The sequence below is a fragment of the Hoplias malabaricus genome, chromosome Y, assembly GCF_029633855.1.
Source record: "Hoplias malabaricus isolate fHopMal1 chromosome Y, fHopMal1.hap1, whole genome shotgun sequence".
In the NCBI taxonomy this organism is placed as follows: domain Eukaryota; kingdom Metazoa; phylum Chordata; class Actinopteri; order Characiformes; family Erythrinidae; genus Hoplias; species Hoplias malabaricus.
In genome coordinates, this window is record NC_089820.1 from 72,608,067 (window position 1) to 72,627,193 (window position 19,127).

Below are 19,127 nucleotides of genomic sequence, written 5' to 3' on the forward strand. Positions count from 1 at the left end.
CTCTAAATGACGGCTGTTGGATCTGAAATACAGCGGCATTTCTTTTAATTGACTCACTTTAGGATGCTCCAGAGACCACCAGCCCTCCTTCACAGAATATCAACCCATCGCTCACACACCAAGAAGAGTGGAGAACCGGCCCCATCCTCCAGGAGGAGCTCCATTACTGCAGGAGGATTAGAAGGACATGGAGGCTCAGTGCAGAGCTGTGAGCTGTGGTCATTGGAGCTGAGGCTGTTTGCAACATGCGGACCATGTCTCATGTAAGCAGAGCAAGAAAGGAGAACTCGGAGGGACTTGGACTGGGATTCTGGGTGGCTTCTGCTATTGAAGACTGAAGCCCGATCTCCACTTGCCAGGCAAAAGTCATTGATGAAAAAGGAGGAGTAGGGGTGGTGGTGGGGTGTGAATTTCATCATGAGAACGTGAGGCGAGAGGAGTGGTTTTATATGGTGCGTAATAGTGAAGGGGAGGATTCTGAACATGGTCCTTCTCCCAAACTTTTATTATTTTATAACTCAATTTTGTTCAGACCATGCCTGATATAAGCATGGCAAGGAAGAGGAACTCAGAGGGACTTGGGCTGGAGTTCTAGGTGGCTTCTGCTAGTGAAGTTTGAAGCTGGACCCCAAAAGCAAGTTTCTCATGTGCTAGTCTGAGATTGTTGATTTGGGAATGGATGCAGCTGTGGTATGCCTGAGAGGACCAGTGGCCGAGGAGTTGAATGGTGTGATCTGGTAGTCCCTGATAGGGCCATAGAAGCTGCACCGATTCAGAATGAATGGCCTGAGAAACAGTTTGGAAGGTAACAGCCGAGGAAGAGAATATGACGGAGATGGGCATGGAACCAGTGTCATGATACAGTGGACCCAGATTCTATGATGAAGTGTGGGTCAGTTGGTTGAGCATGCTGGAAAATCCAAAGACTGATGTAATGTATTAGTAAGGTTTGTAAGGACCGAGTGGTGATTTTAATTTAAACAAGTAGTGATGGGTGGTTTTGCCAAGTTGATCTGTTTTACTCTGTTTGGCATTAACGTAGCGTATCAGAATCAAGGATGGTGAGGTCTGACATAAGGGAGTTAAAGGGTAAGCCAAAGAACGCTAACAGAAAAATGGTTACAAGGGTAGGAACAATAGTAGGCAAATAGCATCCTGAGGTGAGTGTGGTCAGGCAGCGTAATAGAATGTTTGAAGTGATTGGTGATTTCTGAGGTGGAAGATGGGGTTAAGCCTTTGGGATTCCTTTGAGGAGAAGGGTAATCTGAGGGTGATTTGGGGAAGAATTGGGTGAACTATTTATGAGTTTTTTGAGTTATAAGAAATTTATTGTGGCCAAATATACTCTTAAGGTGGAGGAATGGAAGGAGTGTTGCGTGTTGACTGTTGTAAGGAAGGCAGCAGTTATGGAGAGGTTGTTTGAGCAAAAGACAGTGTTTTGCAAGGTATGGAAATTCTGGAAGAGTTATGGTTTTTGAAAATGGTGGCAATGGCATGGGGATCTGAAAACGAGAAAGCGAATCAGCAATTGTATTTGAGTGGCCTGGAATATGGACTGCTTTGAGAATCAATTGGTGAAATATGGAGTGCCACGTAAGTGATGAAGACGTCGCACGACCTGTTGATTATTTGAACCTTTAGCCAAATTTTATGAATGAACCAGAATCACGTTTCTTGTCCACTTGTGCCCCCAATTGAGTGCTGCAGTGATGATAGGGTAAAGTTCCCAAAGAGCTGAAGAGTCATTGGTTTTGGCAACGAAGCTGACGAATTGCATGGGCCAGGGAGAAGCAAACCAGTGGCTTCTATAATAACCATTCAAGCCAATGGAAGCAGCAGCGTCTGTAAAATTCTATTGGGTTGCACGATCACATTTGCAGTGCAGACAGGTTGTTTATCTCTAAGGGAGGCCAGATATAAGGAAAAAAGTTCGGCCTTTAGGACCATGTGAGTGAAGGCATTCCCTCAAAACCTTTTGGAGTCTAGAGACAGTCCACGAGGAGACTTGGGAGCCAGAGAGGAGGTAGGCAGTCGGGAAGAACACATCAGAGGCCAGGGAGTCAAGTGAAGATTGGTGGGTGCACTGAGATCCAGAGTGGAGAGGAAGAAATGGAGGAGAAGAGAAGGATCAAAACAGCTGGAGGAGAAACAATGGAGAGGAAGAGGTGGATCAGAGGAGATGGAGAAGAACAGAAGAGATGGAGAGGAGGAGATGGAGAAGAAATAAGAGATGAAGAGTGATGGACCTCAAAAGTACAATTCCACATCCAGGGTTTCTCCTGAACTGAAGGAGTTAATCAGGAGTTTCTGTTCACCGCAATAACAGCCTCTAGTGGAACATAGCTGCGAGGATCTGATGGAGTTCAGCCTCATAATCATCAGTGAGGCTCAGGGACTGGTGGTGATTAGTTCTGGATCACACACACCGCTCCAACTCATCCCAGAGGATCTGGACAGAGCTCTGTCACACTCTGCAGAGTCAAGGGCTTGTTCCCTTCTCGCAGACACAGCACTGAAGGTGGTGACCTTAGGCTCATGTGAAGCTGCTCCAGAGCATCCCATTTCATGCCAATGAAGCCCCCTGTGTCAGCAGAGTGAGGCTGGTAGTGATATTATGTTTTGCTGTGGTTGTTCGTGAGCAGTGTCACCAGAAACAGGCAGTCAATTACAGCCGTGTATTTCTGACTTTGTGGGAAAGGGTCTGGCTCAAGGCCAACAGTCCAACTCTCGGGTGTCCAGAGGGACCAGCCCTGCCATGGGAGGGAAGGAAACCAAACACCCTGAAAAAATGATCTTGTATTCAGTGAAAACACGTTAAAGCCATTCTCTGCTGATAATTAAGTGTATAATATTATTTGTGTTAGTCACAGAGCCGGCATTTCATCTCCGTGTTAGGTTCGATTTATAATTCTGTATTCACCCAACGCAGAGCCTACGCCACAGGCTACTACACCGTTATGAGTTTTTTATACTCCTGTGTTGGTGTCTGAGTTACTCTGCTTAAAATCAAAAGTACATAGACAAGTAGGTAGAGACACACAGCACATACCCAATACAGGTTCAGTAGTTAGGAGGAGCCACACATAGCGTTACAATTTCAGCAGAACATAAGTACTGAGTAGTAGACTAAATTAAACAAAAGGGATACCATAGGCAAGAGAAAATAAGTGAGTCTTGAGATTAGATTTAAATATAGGAAGAGAGGGAGTTTTTTTACCACAGTTGAGAGGGAATTCCAGAGCCAGGGAGCAAGTCGGGAGAAAGCCCGATCACCAAAACCACAGAGTTTGGACGATGGAAAAGTTAGCAAACAATGTCCATCCGACTACTGACCAATCACAGTCATTGTGGTCTGCAATTTCTACAGACTATAGAAATAGATTGTTTTTATTTTCTTTCTCTCTAAAACACTTCTTATTGTAAAGGGTCCTTGGGTATGTGAAAGGCACTATATAAGTGTTATTTTTATTATTATTATTATAAATATAGAGTTTAACATCTCCTAATATCTGAGAGGGTGGGTCAGATCTCAGAAAGATACTCCTCACCAAGGGGCAGTGTGAGAACCCATGTCCATCACTATGGAGATATGGACAAAGTGTCTCATTCTTGTTCGACCTGAGCGCACAGCAGTGAGGAGCAAGGACCAGAAGCTCTGTGGGGTTTTTTTTGGTTTTTTTTTTTTTGTTTTTTTGTCATTTTTGCTCAGTTCATTTTCTTCATTCCAATTTTCTCAGTATTTGTCAGTGCTCTTAATTCTCAACACTCTTGTCTGTTTTGCTACGTTATCACATAAACACAGGTCCAGCACTGTGATTGGACAGATTTAGGCAAGGGGGGTTGAGGCATTTCTAATGTCTCTGCATTAAGGATGTATATCTTCACTACTAAGGTCGATTCGATACACATCTCGATATACTGCCACTGATATGATAAAATTGTGATACATTGAAAACCCTTGTCGATACGATGCGATACAAATCACTCCTGTTCAGGATAAGATGCAATTCAAAAATGATTTGATAACGATATGATTTAATTATAAGAGGACTTGGTTTGATAAGTCATCATTCGATACATTTAGTTGAGGTTTGAGGATGTATTAGCCTAACCCATCAGTTTTCTTAATTGAAAAGCACAATTCTGCTTTACTCTCTGTAACGATCTGAGGGATGTATGCATCTGGTTGTTTTCAATGGAGTAAAACCAATACATAATATAAAAAATGCATAATTCAATACATTCAGACAGAGAATTACATTTTATTCAGTTGAATTACTGTTATATTCTCCATCTATATTTATACAAATGTATAAAACATATAAGATGAACAGTTTCAAAAGTGCAGTATTAAAAATGTGCATAGAGAAAATTATGATTTGCAACACATACTATTGTCTGCTAGACTTATTTGCTACTCCACACCGTGCCGTCGTGGAGGTTCGTCATGACGTCACCAGGTTTGTCGTGCTACTAAAGTATTTTATAGCCCCAAGGCATTGTTTGCAGATTGAGTGCATCTTGTTAAGTTGACCACCTCGCATAAAAAACCCAAAATATGGTCACACGTTTGATTTGTGTGTCTTTTTTGGTGCATTAAATATCTCTTTGTCGTTGCTAATGCTCTCGTTTCCTTCCATTTCTGTTGTGTACGTCTGCGTGCTTGAGTCCGTGCCTGAGGACACGATGGTGCATTTATGTTGTCTCAGAAAAAAAAGAAATCAATACGTTGACTCAGAAAATATGTTAGAATAAGGAATAGATACCGCAAAACAAAACACCTGATTTATCCATGGTATTTGCCGATGCAAAAAGGCTAGAGGAGATGCACCGTAAATTCGCCCGCAAATTAAACCCGATGCAACTTGAATCTACCGGTGCAGTCGCATCGCAGACATGTGTGCCGAACCACCGATGTGAATCGGTGAATCTCCCCATCCCTACTCTGCATGTGACATCAGAAGCGGAGCAGAATGAGAACGGCTTTTTTTATTCCATGTTTTCTGACTTAGGCAGCACACATAAGACTGACTGGGGGGATCTTGTTTCACAGTGTGTGGGTGGGGGAGCTCCAGATTCAGACATTAATGTACACATGCACCAAACAAGAGATTTTTTCATAATATGTACCTTTTTAAAATGAGCAAAACCAGATGAATAATCTTATAATATTCTTGTGGTAATGTCAGCAAAAGAAATGTTAGGGATGTGGGCTTGGTTTGAGTAGAATTCCCTTGTGAAGAGATCATGTTTTGCTGTGTGGATGCTGCATTGTGCGGCGAGTCCCTGGAGGTAAGCTCCATTTCAGATCGGACAGTGATATTCGTAAGTCTTTGGACAGCCGGAGGTCAGGAATACTCAACACATTCATAACCTTTCGCCTCCTGCGCAGGAATCAATGAAGCCAAATTATATTTAGAATTGATCTGTAAGCGGAGCGCAAGGGCTCGGATAACTCCATAATCTGATTCACATCGCTCGTCCGCGTGTGACGCTGATTCTGCTGCTTGTTTTTGTTTAGAAAGTCATTCAGACCCGAGAGGATTTGGCGCCATAGAGCATGGGGCCTGGGCTGAGGGGGGTCACCTTAGAGGTGTAGAAAACGGGGTCCAGGTTAAGGATCAGAGAGGGTCAGGGGCTAGTGTTGGTGATTAGTTGTGGATCACATACACCACTCCAAGTCATCCCAGAGGACCTCCATCACTCACGGGAACACAGTTTCACTGTTCCATACACCAGTGTGGTGGGGTTTATACCACTCAGTATAAGACTGTGAGCTTAGGCTCATGTGCACCTGCTCCAGAACACCCCATTTCTACATGCTTTCCTGCAGAGAGCCCAGTAGAGCTGAGATACGGATGCAGTGTGTGAATGCGATGCAGGTCAAGTAATGAAAGCAGATTTTATATTGAGTCCAATTCCCTCAAAATACAACGTACCAAAAAATAAATAAAATCTGTTTCAAAAAACAAAACCAACTGCAGCGAAGGTTCTCTCCCCGAAGGCATCAGAGAAGCTTTGAAGAGAGCAGCTCTGCCGGGGTCTGTAGACTTTCTGCTCCTTTTATTCTCACTTTTCTCTCACCGCCGAGGCTTGGCCGCTGGGAGACTGTTTGATTCTCGCTTTTGTGCCACAGATGTGACCCGGGTTTCTCCCGTCATGTCTCCGCAGGGTGCTGGGGAATGAGGGATGAGTTTTAATGAAATAATGAAGTGCTCTTCTAGGGCTCAGTGAGGAGCCTTTGTTAAAGAGCTTTTAAAATGTGTGTGTGTGGTGGGGGGCTGCACAGAGACTGGAAATCAATGGTCAGAAGAGTAACTGGTGAGCCATCCTGGACTCAAGTGGATGCTGCTTTCTCTCTAGATTTAAGATCTTATTATTGAAAAGAATTGTAAAAAATGAACAAAGTGTTGCTCCTTCTTCAATGCAGTAACAGCCTCTTTACACTAGCCTCGCTTTTTCACTAAGAGTTGGAATATTTGCTGTGAGGATTTGATGGCATTCAGCTAGAATCATCAGTGAGGTCAGGGGCTGGTGGTGGATCACAGACACAACTCCAACTTGTCCCAAATTTACTGGAAGCACCTGCACAACTTTTCTTTAATCAAACATTCACACTCACATAGCCACTCACTCCTGTTTTGGAGGTTAAACATTCTCCACAAGGGGGCGCCATCAACACTCATGTCTTTGCTTACGAAGTGCATCTTTGTTGTGTTACGAATGTGTGCAAAAATCCAAACACTTGGAAATTTCTTATCATTTCTGTCTGATGAATTTCCATTTAAATTAACCTCCGCTTGTCTTTTATTTCTCACCTGTTTTGCTGTTTTTTATTTTCTCATATCTTTCTCTGCAGGTGTAAGTGTAACCTCCATGCGAACAGCTGTGTGTTTGAGAAAGGGAAGCTGGGCTGCGAGTGTGAGCACAACACCACAGGACCAGATTGTTCTCGCTGTAAAAAGCACTATCAGGGACGAGCGTGGAGCATGGGGTCATACCTGCCCATCCCGAAAGGAACTGCCAACATCTGTGAGTTTATTACATTTACTAAATAGAGGTATCGCCTTCTTCTCCACAGCGTAACACAGTTCTGGTCAAAATCCCCACATTTCTCCCTGTCTAAACAGCCCTATTCAGCATGGCTGCTTTCAGCACCTGTTCCTTTAAATGATAATGAGCCGCTCACCCAAACTGAGTGCACAGCAGTAAGGACTGAGGAGCAGAAGCTCTGTTTTTTGTAATTTTCGCTTGGTTCTCTTTCTTCTTCGTTATCGTTTTCTCCATTTTTACTCATTGCTTTTAAATGCAGGTCCAGCGATGTGATAGTCTTGGTCTGACAAACTCAGACGAGGGTCCAGGGCAATCCTAAGTTCTCTGCACTTGACATCAGAAGAGGAGCAGAATCAGAGCAATTCTTTTTCTGACATATGCGCAGCACAAAGGAAACTGACTGGGTGGTCTTGTTTCACAGTGTGTGTGTTGATTGACTCCAGATCCACACATTAAACATGCACCTAACAAGGGAGTTTTTCATATGTCACTTATAAATGAGCAATAGTCCAATTTGTTGATCTCCAGACCAGCTGCCCCTACTATAGTATCTGTTGCCCACTATGAAGTATCTCGTTCTCAAAGAATATGTCTAGTGCTCACTCAATAGTATCTGGTGCTCACTTAAATGCAGTTTCTCATATAGTAAGGACCTCTTGTATCAGTATCTGTAGTTAATCTAATGGTAAATGTCATTCTCATCACAGACTAGCGTGCACAGATCTAATGTGCACCAAATAGTAGCCAGCATGTAGCTGATAATACCTGGTGCTCCCTTCATCACACTTAATGTAGTACACAATGATAATATCTACAGATCTGGAGAACTACTGTTCTCACAGCAAAACAAACTCCCCCTTGTCTTTGTGCTCATTCAGAAGGTGTAACGAAGTGTGTGTATAAGAAGTAGCCGTATCATATTGGTAGCTGAAGTGTAATTTGCCTGTAAGTTTTTATTCACTGTTTAGTTTTGTAGCATATTTCCTCTGTGTTTACTTTCACTTTACTAGTTAACACTCTCCTAAATGTAGAGGTCTGTCCACTGTCCAAATGCCGAGAGAGAGAGAGATAGCTGAGCAGGTTTGGACAAAGACACTTAGCTTGTTTCCCATTTACTGAGCCAGGGCTGCGTACAAACACTGGAGCTTTTTCCAGTGTCAACAGAGCAGAGAGCAGCAATTGAAAAGGAAATATTTCAGAATTTTAGAAAAGGTTTAATGGATTAAAATTATGAATATCACATTTAATAGTGTCTTATGCTCATACAGAAATAGATGAGACAACATAATCGTATCTTGACCAAATACTTTCTGGTGCTCAAGTTAATGGCGCCGGAATAGGAATGTTAATGAGTTATGACATTATGTATGTAATACTTTGATTGTATTATTTATATTAATGTGTGGCTTGAGCACCATACACTGTGTGTGTGTGTTTGTGTGTGTGTATATATATATATATATATATATATATATATATATACACACAAACACACACAGTGTGTGTGTGTTTGTGTGTATGTCTTAAAGGCTTTAATATCTCTCTCTGCCTGCTCTTTGTTATGAAAGCTCTCATAAAGCTGGATCTGGGCTCAGATTGACAGGCCTTTATTAAAAAGCCAAAGCCACACATCTGCAGCAGGAGCCGGAAAACCATGAAGGAGAAATAAAATCCACATTAGCACCTGTTTCCTTCATAGTGAATATGAAATTACAGCGCAGTATCCCCACCCCCGGGTGTGCAGAATAAATACCTGTTGGATTTTACTCTTTAAAACACATCTGCTTTTCCGCCAGGAAACATCACCTACTGAAAGTGCAGAGCATTAAAGCAGCAGTCAGTCACTTCCTCTACTGATTTTTCTTTAGATCTGAAACACTGACACCTAGTGGCCTGGATATATCAGCAGTACGCATGTTCAAAATATGGCCCACTGAGGAGAATAAACTGGTTCCTTCAGGGACTCCACAGCAGCTTGAAAACTATGTAGAACCTAATGGAATCACTCACTCAGTCAATCACTCACATGCACTGACTCACTCATATAAATGCATTCCTTCATACATATTCAAACATGCATTCATTCACTCACTCATACAAACTCATTCATTCACCCATACATATATTCACTCACTCAGCCTGACAGTCTCAAACATACCAATATTCATTCATACATTCAGACTCACTCTTTAAACTCATACATACAAACATACATACATACACATTCATTCAGTCACTCCAACATACACATTTATATTTAAGATCTGGGGGTGGTGCTCTGCAGTAATGGTGTGGTTCCACTGGTTAATGCGGTTCGGCTCAGTCCGGTTTCAGATCCATGATGACGTCTCATTCTCCACTGCAGAGGGTGCTGTACTAATATTAATCACAGTAATAATAATTGTTTACGCTGAGCTCTAGTAAACGCAGAGTGTTCTTGTTGGTGAAGCCCACCCTGGGCTGCCTCTCTCTCCTTGTCTGCTCCATTAAAGTCAGAACTGCTTTCAGAACCTCTGAGGTCTAGGTTTTATTAATGCGATGTGAAATGTCAGAGCTGTCATTCCTGGCTGTGGAAGATGAGAAAAGGCAAAGCTGTGATTTAAACCTGTCTGAGTGACAGCGCCTCCATTAATAAAACAATAAAGGCCCGGCCCGAGACTGAGGTCCGATATTGGAGTCAAAACTCTACGGTTTTCTCTGTGATTCTCTGACGCTACGCTGCTCCAAAACTAATCACCGTTTCCATCTGAGCTGGGTCAGACTACAAACCACAGACTCGCTGTCTGGATTAAACACAGACTACAACACCAATGACTTAACACCAATAACTCAACACCAATAACTCTGCACTGATATCTCAACACCAAAACGTCAACACATATTTCAACACCAATCACTCAACACTGATATCTCAACATCAATAACTCAAACCTGCACCAATAACTCAACCCAGCACAGATAACACCAATAACTCAACAACGGTATCTCAACACTAATATTTCAACACAGATATCTCAACACCAACAATGCCACCCAGCACTAATAACACAGCACCAACAATAACAATATCACCGGCTCAACCCAACACCAATAACACCACTAACGACTCAGCCCCAATATTTAACAAGAATACTAACAACTCAACACACCACTACTAACCCAACACCACAACTCAAGATCAGTAACAGCTGCAGGGGCATTCTTGCTGGGTTTATTAATTCATTCATTCATTCATGCATTTATTCAATCATTATCTGTAACCGTTCATCCAATTCAGGGTCGCAGTGGGTCCAGAGCCTACCTGGAATCACTGGGCGCAAGACAGGATCACACCCTGGAGGGGACAGCTGGTTTAGATGATCTAAATTTTAAAACTCAGCATCATCAAAACAATCACATACTCACAATCATTACTTTATTTAAAAAAATCACTGATTCTAACTGCTGTACCTTTTAATGAATTGTTATTCTAGTCCTAACATCAGAGCGTTTCTATTGGTCCACTGGTATTTCACAGAATGAAAAGAATAATCAGAAGATGAAAGGATAATAATATTCTTTTTTTCTTTGCAGGTATTCAAAGCAACCATGGCACAGCAGGTGAGTTCAGTCAAACACAAATGATCATTAATTTATAATTTCAGACTCCAAGTTCCACCCACAAGTGTGTTTTATCGTAGTGTGGGGTTAGATTTCCCACTGGATAAAAACATACCATAATGACTGTAGCACACAACTCAGTGTGTATTGGAGTTGCTCACTAACAGCTGTTTAGCTGTTAGTGAGCAACTCCAATACACACTGAGTTGTGTTTACAGGGTGTTAATCCAACCCTAGCTTGTGGGTGGAGAGGTTAATTTCATTGGTTGAAAGTGTTAGACTGTCAAAGAACTGTCTGTACTGAATGATAACCTAATTTATATATGTCTTTATCTTCAGTTCGACCAAATGTTTCCTCTCTCGGAGTCGCAAATCGAAACCAAGGTAAGAGAGGACGATTTGTCTTCTATAAAATGAGATATTATTTTAATATTACAGAATCAAATTACATTTATCTCACACACACACCCTGTAGATACCTGGATTTGATATCACATCTAAAAAGATACGAAAGATACTTTTTAGATCCAGAAAGAGTTGGAGAGTGAAGGAAAAAGTGAGTGAGAGAGAGAGAGATTTACTGTTTTCTTTTTTCCTTGTTGCGCTTCACATTAGTGATGAGGTAAAGTTGAGCTAGCACTATGTTATCTAGTGTGTAATTTTCAAATACATGACCATAACCTCATACCTTCTGTGTAAATCTTAATAAAAATAAAACATTTGGAGTAATTTGGTGAAACACTTAGTGAAACAGCTCTCATGAGTTCTGTCGATGCTCATGAAACAGGCTGTAAAGGTCCTTTAAAGGACTGTGCTGTCAGACCCTATTAGAGTTCGTTAAATAATTAAAGAAGCTGATAACGAACGCAGTTAAGTGATAAATAAACGAGAGTTCACATTAGCCTCAGCTCTGTGCAGAGTAATGAGCTGCCGCAGGGGCATCTACCCAACTTCCAACTCAAGCCAAACAGTCCACTACAAAAGCTGAGGCTAGCTTTAGCCTTAGCTTTAGCCTCACAGTGACACACTCAGACACAGAGTCTTGTCCCCATGGTTCCATTCATTTCCTGTACACTTATAGGAAATTATTACATCATGGGGACATGAAGTCCCCACAATGTGAGTGTATAAAAAGATTGTTGTCTCTGCAATGCAATGAATATCTAGACCACACACAAAATTGTGTATACATTAATTAGACATTCCACTTATATTGTGAACTCACCATTGACTTTCACTTAAGTACTACTAACTTAACCAGGGACGCCGCCATGGGGGAAAAGTTAGGGCAATTCTAAGGGCCTGGCACTGACAGGGGGGCCCTTTGAGGGCTATTAATATTATTTTAATTGTATTCCTTGTGTAGGCTTTTGAAATAAATATATAATTTCATCTGTTAAAATAAACAAATATGGTTATGATTTGCTATATCATTTTCTCAAATTGTTTATCATATTGTCATTTCACCCCTCTCTCTTTTTACTGAATGGTACAGTCTGACAATTCTGGTAGAGCAGGACACTTGAAATGTGTATGCTCAGCTGTTAGTTGTTCTAAAGTGAGCAATACCACTATAGGTACACACTTGAGCTGTGGTGGTGGTCAGGTGAACCATGAAGTCTGTTTATCAAAAATGCAAGCAGAAAGCTGAGAGGGAGACAGTTATTGACTCAGTTTTTTCCAAAGAAAGGTATAATTCTCTGACCTTAACTTGGTGCCATTAAACATACTAGCGAATGATAGACCAACAGATTTTGTATTAACCTGGTTGGATTATCAAGATAACAATTTACAATTAGCAGTGCAGTATCATTCTATTTAAATAATCTTTATTGCCATAGGAGATCAGATGACTGTAATGTAGATAGCTTATAACTATATAAACTACTAGGCTAATACGCGAGATAAACTATTACCCTACATGATGCTGGTACTAATAACTTGTTTTAGAAATCTTGATTACTAATGATGTTTGCCGGAGGGCCCTGGTATCCATTATGTGCATAATACAGAATCTGTTATAATTAAAATTATGTTATAATTAAATGTTACCATCAACTAATGTTATCACCTTGTTATTAACTTGCTAGGTAGCTGATCACATACAGCATACCTCATTGTAAAGTAAGGTATTCCGCATGTAAGTAAGTGTCATCAAGATATAATTGTTAGAAGTGTTCAGAGTCAGCCAAATGCAGACTTGAATTTAGTTAGGTTGCACTTCAAAAATTTCACTGCCACACATTATCCTTTGGTTGGGGTTGGGGTTCTGTGTTGGGAGCAAAATTGTAATCTTTCATGGGGCCCAAGATTTCTAGGGGCACCTCTCTGAACTTAACCCTGGCCAACTGGTGGTCCACACAACGAAGACAAATCCTCACAATATGAGTGTGTAAACTGGTTGTGGTCTTCACAATGTAAATCAAATTCCATTTGTACACAGACACATACACATTTATACACACATACACATTGCTGGAGTAGTATCAGCAATGTCAGTTGTTCTATATACAATAAAAATGTTATACTGTTTATACAGATAATAAACTGTGCAATGTGTACAGTCCCTATGAAAGAACATGATATAGGATGCTCTGGAGCTGCTGCACATGAGCTGGAGGTCACCAGGCCTAATGCCAAATGTGGGCCAGAGGGGTATAAAGACACTCTGTTTTTAGAGACCCTTGATATTGAGAAGCCTGATGTAGTGTATCAGGAGAAGGAGCACCTAAAAAAAAAGGACTCTGGTTCTTGAAATTGCTCTGTTCAGTATTAGAAACTTGGTTCTCTACAGTGATCCTAATATGTGATTGACTGTGGTTTTTCTGTGGCATTTTGAGGCACTTGTTGTGGACAGTGTATGTCCAAAGACTGCAAATATTGCTGCAGTGTGAATTGTGCCACATTAGCTCGGGAGCTGTGCTTTACTCAGTTTTACCGAGCTGCTCCTTCTCCTATGTTCACAATGAGAATAAGAAGGAAAGACAGAGAGAAAAGAGAGGGAGCTAATCTGGGTGCAGATGCTGGAGGAAAGACAATGGCGCCGAGGGTCTTCTGGAGGCTAATCCCACAAAGTAAACTCCACAAGGCAAGGGATTAAAAGTTTGAATCCCGAAGAAAATCTACCAAGAGCCGCCACTCTGAGGAAAAATCCCAAACTCTCTGAGCATCTGCCTCTCTCAACACACAACAACAAACACGACAACAAACAGCTTTGTTTAAGTCCTGGTCTCATCTCAGAGATTTCCTAATCGAATCCTGAACTCTGGATTTGTTGATTTTACTCATAATGAGCTGTCAGTTGTTTTTCATCCTCAAAAAGTGCCTAATGACATTTACAAAAGTGATTATAGAAAACAATGTAAAAATAATAAATAAAGTGCAGCTCACAGGAGATGTAGAATCAAGCTGCTCTGTCATCCCAGAATAAACCAGATTATGCTCCATAGAGCGGGTCCCCCATGTGGGGGCAGATATTGTGAAATAGGTTTAGTACAGAATTCCTGATTCTTCCAGGCTACTGGAATTTTTGCATTAATTAATAATCTCTTTCCACCCACAAAATGGAGAAAGGAAAATTAAGAGGGGCCCAATATAGAGCCAATAAATATCAATTACATACAGAGACTGAAAAACTTGTAATTTGTTATGTCAAATCACCCAAAATCAAGTCAATATCTTTAATATTTCTCATTATGTACTTGTTACAGAGATATTCTGAGACTTTTGTAGCTGTTGCTAGATAATATTATAAGTTTTTTGTCATGTTGGGTGGATAAAGTGTCTCATTCCATTGGTATATCTCTTAAAATAAGTAAAAAATCATCTTGAAACAATCTCATAATTACAATGAGAGGCATTTTAGATATCGACTAGGTTTAAAATGATTTCCATACCATTTTAAGACAATTCCACACAGTCTGAGAGATCCTTGAGTGTTATTTTTTGATTATTTTTGCCCTATTTGCTCGTAAATCATTTCTTCAGGGGCTTTTATTTTTTAAAGGAGATTCATCACAGCACACAAAGCAGCATGAAATTAAACTCAATTTAATAAACAAACAAACAGGGCTCTGTTCTTCTCCCTGAGGAAATTCGTTCCTGAATAATGAGCTGAGCACAATGCAGCAGCAATCACTTTCTCACAGAACCGTGTTTACATGATCTGTGTGAGATGAATGAAGGGCATGAATGGCATTCTCTTTCACTCTGTCATTCTATCATCACTCTCTCACTCTATCATTGCAAATGCTAGGCCTACGTATATATACATACTGCACATTTCCCCAGACTCACAAAACAAGGTCACTCTCTTTTCAGTGAAGAAGCTCTTGATACAAACCAGAAATCCACAATAAAGGAACTGGGCATATTTATTAATGTGTATATTTAATATTGTAGCAGATATTATTTATTATAAATGAGGAACAATGCAGAATGTAAAGGATGCATTCACAAAAATAGCCCCACACTGCAGAAATGATCTCTTATTCAGTAAAATAATCTTAAGTTTACATTATATGTTTAATATTTCTGATCATGAGGTTATTAATATGAATATTATAAGATTATTCACCTGTTCCGATTCTTTTATTTCTTTTGTTCCCTATTTTATATGAATTTATCCATTGAAAGTGATATATTCTATTGGCAGATGACTATAATATCTTGAACTATCTCCGAATATGAAATATTAGAAATATCAGCAAAATTTAAGAAGATAAAAAAAACATGATTTTTGCAGTGCGCTCATGTGAATAATAACGACTGCAGTGTTGTATATTCATGTTAAAAATGTCCTCCGGTCCTGTGCTGTGTGGTTCTGGCTTGTATCCAGTGCATTAATGATGTGTTTAGTCCTAGACTTCAGTTCACTCCCGTTTTCAAGACTCTGACCTTGAGGGAAGTTGCTGAATGGTTCATAAACACATAATTTTTTGAATATTATGTGTTTGATGGTGAAATGACCTCTGCATCTGGTTTGCATTTCAAAAGCGTCCCGGCACTGAGGAGTTCTCAGTGGGAGGGTTCTCTGTGTGTGTTTTATGAAAAGAAAAAAAAGCCTGTGGCTGGAGGACAGGAAATTTTGTTTTCAATTTTCTCCTCATATTGCAGACGTGTGGCGATCTGCATCCCAAAAACCCTGCCATTTGTTCTCATTACTGCTTTCTCCACTGCAGCATTGCATTCCATTTACCTCTAGGACCTTAGCCAACACCTCACCCCACCCCAGGCATCTTTAAAGGTGCAGTTATTTCTGCCTCTAAAATTTGCAGAGAATAATAATTAAAAATAGTTATTTATTATTTTTATATTATTTCTTTCTCCATTTAGACGGTGAATCAAACAGCTTTGTTGTCCCTGAATGAACAAGTTTATGCTCCATAGAGTGCGTCCACCACCTAAGTGCAGCCATTTCAAAACAAGTTTATTCCAGGCCACTAGGTGTCAGTATAACTTTGAAAACTTTTCACAAAAATGAATAAGGAAAACCAGGAAAGGTCCAAGAATAGGGCCCTGTGGTAAAACACAGTGAAGGAAACAGATTCACAATATACTATACAAACTCTATACCATATACTATACATACTATACAAACACTACAAACCGGGTATTTTCTTAAGTTAAACCATTCACAGAGTGGGTCCTACATGGGGGTGGATAGGTTACAGAATCTCTGACATATCCAGGGAAGTAGATGTCAGTATATCTGCCAATTCATACCGTTAAGAAGAGTCCGTATTGCTGACAGTGATATTTAAATATGTAATCACTGCTGGAACAAAACTTATCTCCATTTGTGTTTGAGACAGTGCCAGTGATGTCTGACAGTTAAACCATGACATGATTCTGTTTCTCCTGTTTTCCCACAGCTCGAGTATGTGATAACATCCTCCAGCGGTGTCAGAATGGCGGAGTGTGTGTGCAGAACCAGCGCTGCCAATGTCCCACCGGGTTCTCCGGGCTTCTGTGTGAACAGGCTCAGTGCCAAGGAGAGTCCTGTCAGGGTCTTGACTCCGCCCACAGCATCCAGCACAGCGCTGGGATCCCAGTCTTCCTGCTGGGCCTGGTTTGCTGGGTTTTATCATCTCTCTGAGGAAATAAAGGTGCTTGGACTTGGTGAGCAGCAGCGAAACACAAGGACTTTGAGTTGAACTGCTGGAGTCTACAAAACTACAAAAACTATTAGAGCCACAATCTGATTTCAGAAAGACTAGCCTGTTGATCTCTCCAAGCTCTGCCCACAAAATGTAAACCTGGTTGTGTGTAGTGAGGCTAGACCTTTGTAAAAATCCTATTCAAATTAAAATCAGAAATCTGTGCTGTGTTTATTCTCATGAAGTTTTAATTAATGACAAAACCTCAAAGAACAGATTTCCAGAGTTGTCTCTGAAATACAACCCCAATTCCACTGAAGATGGGACATTGTGTAAAACCATAATAAAACAGAATATGATGATTTGCAAATACTTTTCAACCTATATTCAATTAAATACACTGCAAGGCAAGATAATGTACAAACGGAAAAACTTTATTGTTTTTTTTTTTTGCACAAATATTCACTCAATTTGTGAACACTTATGTATGGCACTTTATGAAGAACAAAATATGACAAAGGAGACGCAGGACTGAAGTTGTACTTCAAGCAAGAATGTGAAATAATTCCACCTAAAAAGCTTAAACAATTAGTGTCCTCACTAAAAAAAGAAACGTACTCCAAAGGTTAGATAGGGGGTGTGTTCACCACACAGAGGGGGCAGGTTCACCACAAAAGCGGCGTGGCCATCACTCCGAGAAGTGCATGGTCACCACTTTGGCCAAGACAGAATGAAACAGCTGAAAAAGAACATTTCTCAGCCCAAGATTTCACAGACTTTAGGTCTTTCTCTGTCTATCGTCCACAAAACCATGGAAGATTTAGGAACTCTCAGTCCGTGTCGGACAAGGTTGGACACCACTGCTAAATTAGCCTGACCTTCCAGCTCTCAGACGGCTCTGCAGGAGAAACCCTCATCATACTGTGATTAATATAGACACATGGAGGACTTCAGAAAATGGCAGAGACAACATTGGAAAACTTTTATTTGGGTTTTTGTGGATAAATGACTCTTCAAGAGAATTAACACAGCGCAAATTTATGATTATGTATCATTTTACAAAACTGCCGACATTTCCATAAGCTGGGTTTGGATATGCAGGTTCAACTATTTGTGATTAAACTAACGAGAAACTAGAGATTGTAAATGTATGGGTTGGGATATAAACACAGTTGGTTTGGTGGGATTTTTTATTAGCATTAATTGCCCATCCTCACAACAACAGCAATGAAGGAACACATCTATGGGCGGAGCCTGGATATTCACTGTAACCAGCCGGGATATATTCCAAGGTTTTGTTGCTTCAATAGAAAGGTTTTTTGATGAGAAGTCAGGTCTCACCACAGGGAACTGGAAACCACTGGTGTTTCGAGTCAAACTCTGGTGATGGGGGGGTTGTCTTGGGTTGAATTCGGAAGCCCCCTCCCGTGTGTGTAATCTGTGTAGCACTTTAGTGGGCTGGTCTCAGTGAATATTGGCCTTCACTTTCCACTTTTCCTGTTGCTGCATCACACAGACTCTCCACAGGAGATTTCCAGCTTTTCCTCTGGAGGACGGACTAAAGGACAACTAAAGACAACCTGCTCTGAAACCCAAAAACAATTACACATATTTAAATATTAATGATCTGCTGACTTCAACGGCAACACACCTAGACATTTTATACCCATCATGTCCACTACACTGCGAAAAATAGCCGCATTTTAAAGTGAAATCCTCATAAATCCAGTCTGTGTCTCTAATATCTGAGATGATGTAGGAATGATGTAATAACTTATCTGTTTCTAATGTCTTTTACTTGTTTAAGTGAATTTCTTTAAAGAGAGTGTCTAATACTAAATCAAAGAAAATAATGCTTTTGACACTGTCTGAATGTCAAAAATGTCCTACACTGAATGAACAATCTTATACCCACAGTTCCTACTCTAACCTTATAAGTTTTGAAAAAGAAATATTAGAAATCTTTCAACTGGATTTAGGAGGATTTTACTCAGTAAAAGATCATGTTCAGAAGGGTAACATTTGCTAAAGAACAAGATCCACCAAAAACAGTAAAGATCCAGGGGAGGTTTCTACGAGGTGAAAACCATAACACGTAATGTGGGCTGGTGTCAGGCACTAAAACTGATGACAAGAGTTTCACCGTATATTCCTGAGTCACTGGTGCACAAGAACAGGATTTCCAAGCTAGATCCTTTAAGACCTACCTTCAGGATTTGTCCAGCATTCCAATAGGAATGTCTCTGAAATCCTCTCCTATTAAACAAAGTTTATATTAAAGCTACAGTTATCTGGCTAAACTAAAAAATCCTGGATCAATCTTGGCACACTGGAAAAGACACATTTCTCACTGAGGGGTAAACCAGGTTTTTTTTT

At 40.5% G+C, this 19,127-nt stretch overlaps 1 protein-coding gene across 1 annotated transcript in view; it reads left to right on the forward strand.

The window, feature by feature from the left end:
* Positions 1-17,058, forward strand: part of LOC136679323 (netrin-G1-like) — a 61,857-nt gene extending 44,799 nt beyond the window's left edge. The window contains exons 3-6 of the mRNA XM_066657774.1: positions 6,860-7,032; positions 10,627-10,653; positions 10,993-11,037; positions 16,527-17,058. Of these exons, the coding sequence (XP_066513871.1) occupies positions 6,860-7,032; positions 10,627-10,653; positions 10,993-11,037; positions 16,527-16,750 (469 nt within the window). The 3' untranslated portion in view covers positions 16,751-17,058. The remainder of the gene's footprint in view (positions 1-6,859; positions 7,033-10,626; positions 10,654-10,992; positions 11,038-16,526) is intronic.
* The last annotated feature ends 2,069 nt before the right edge of the window (positions 17,059-19,127 follow it).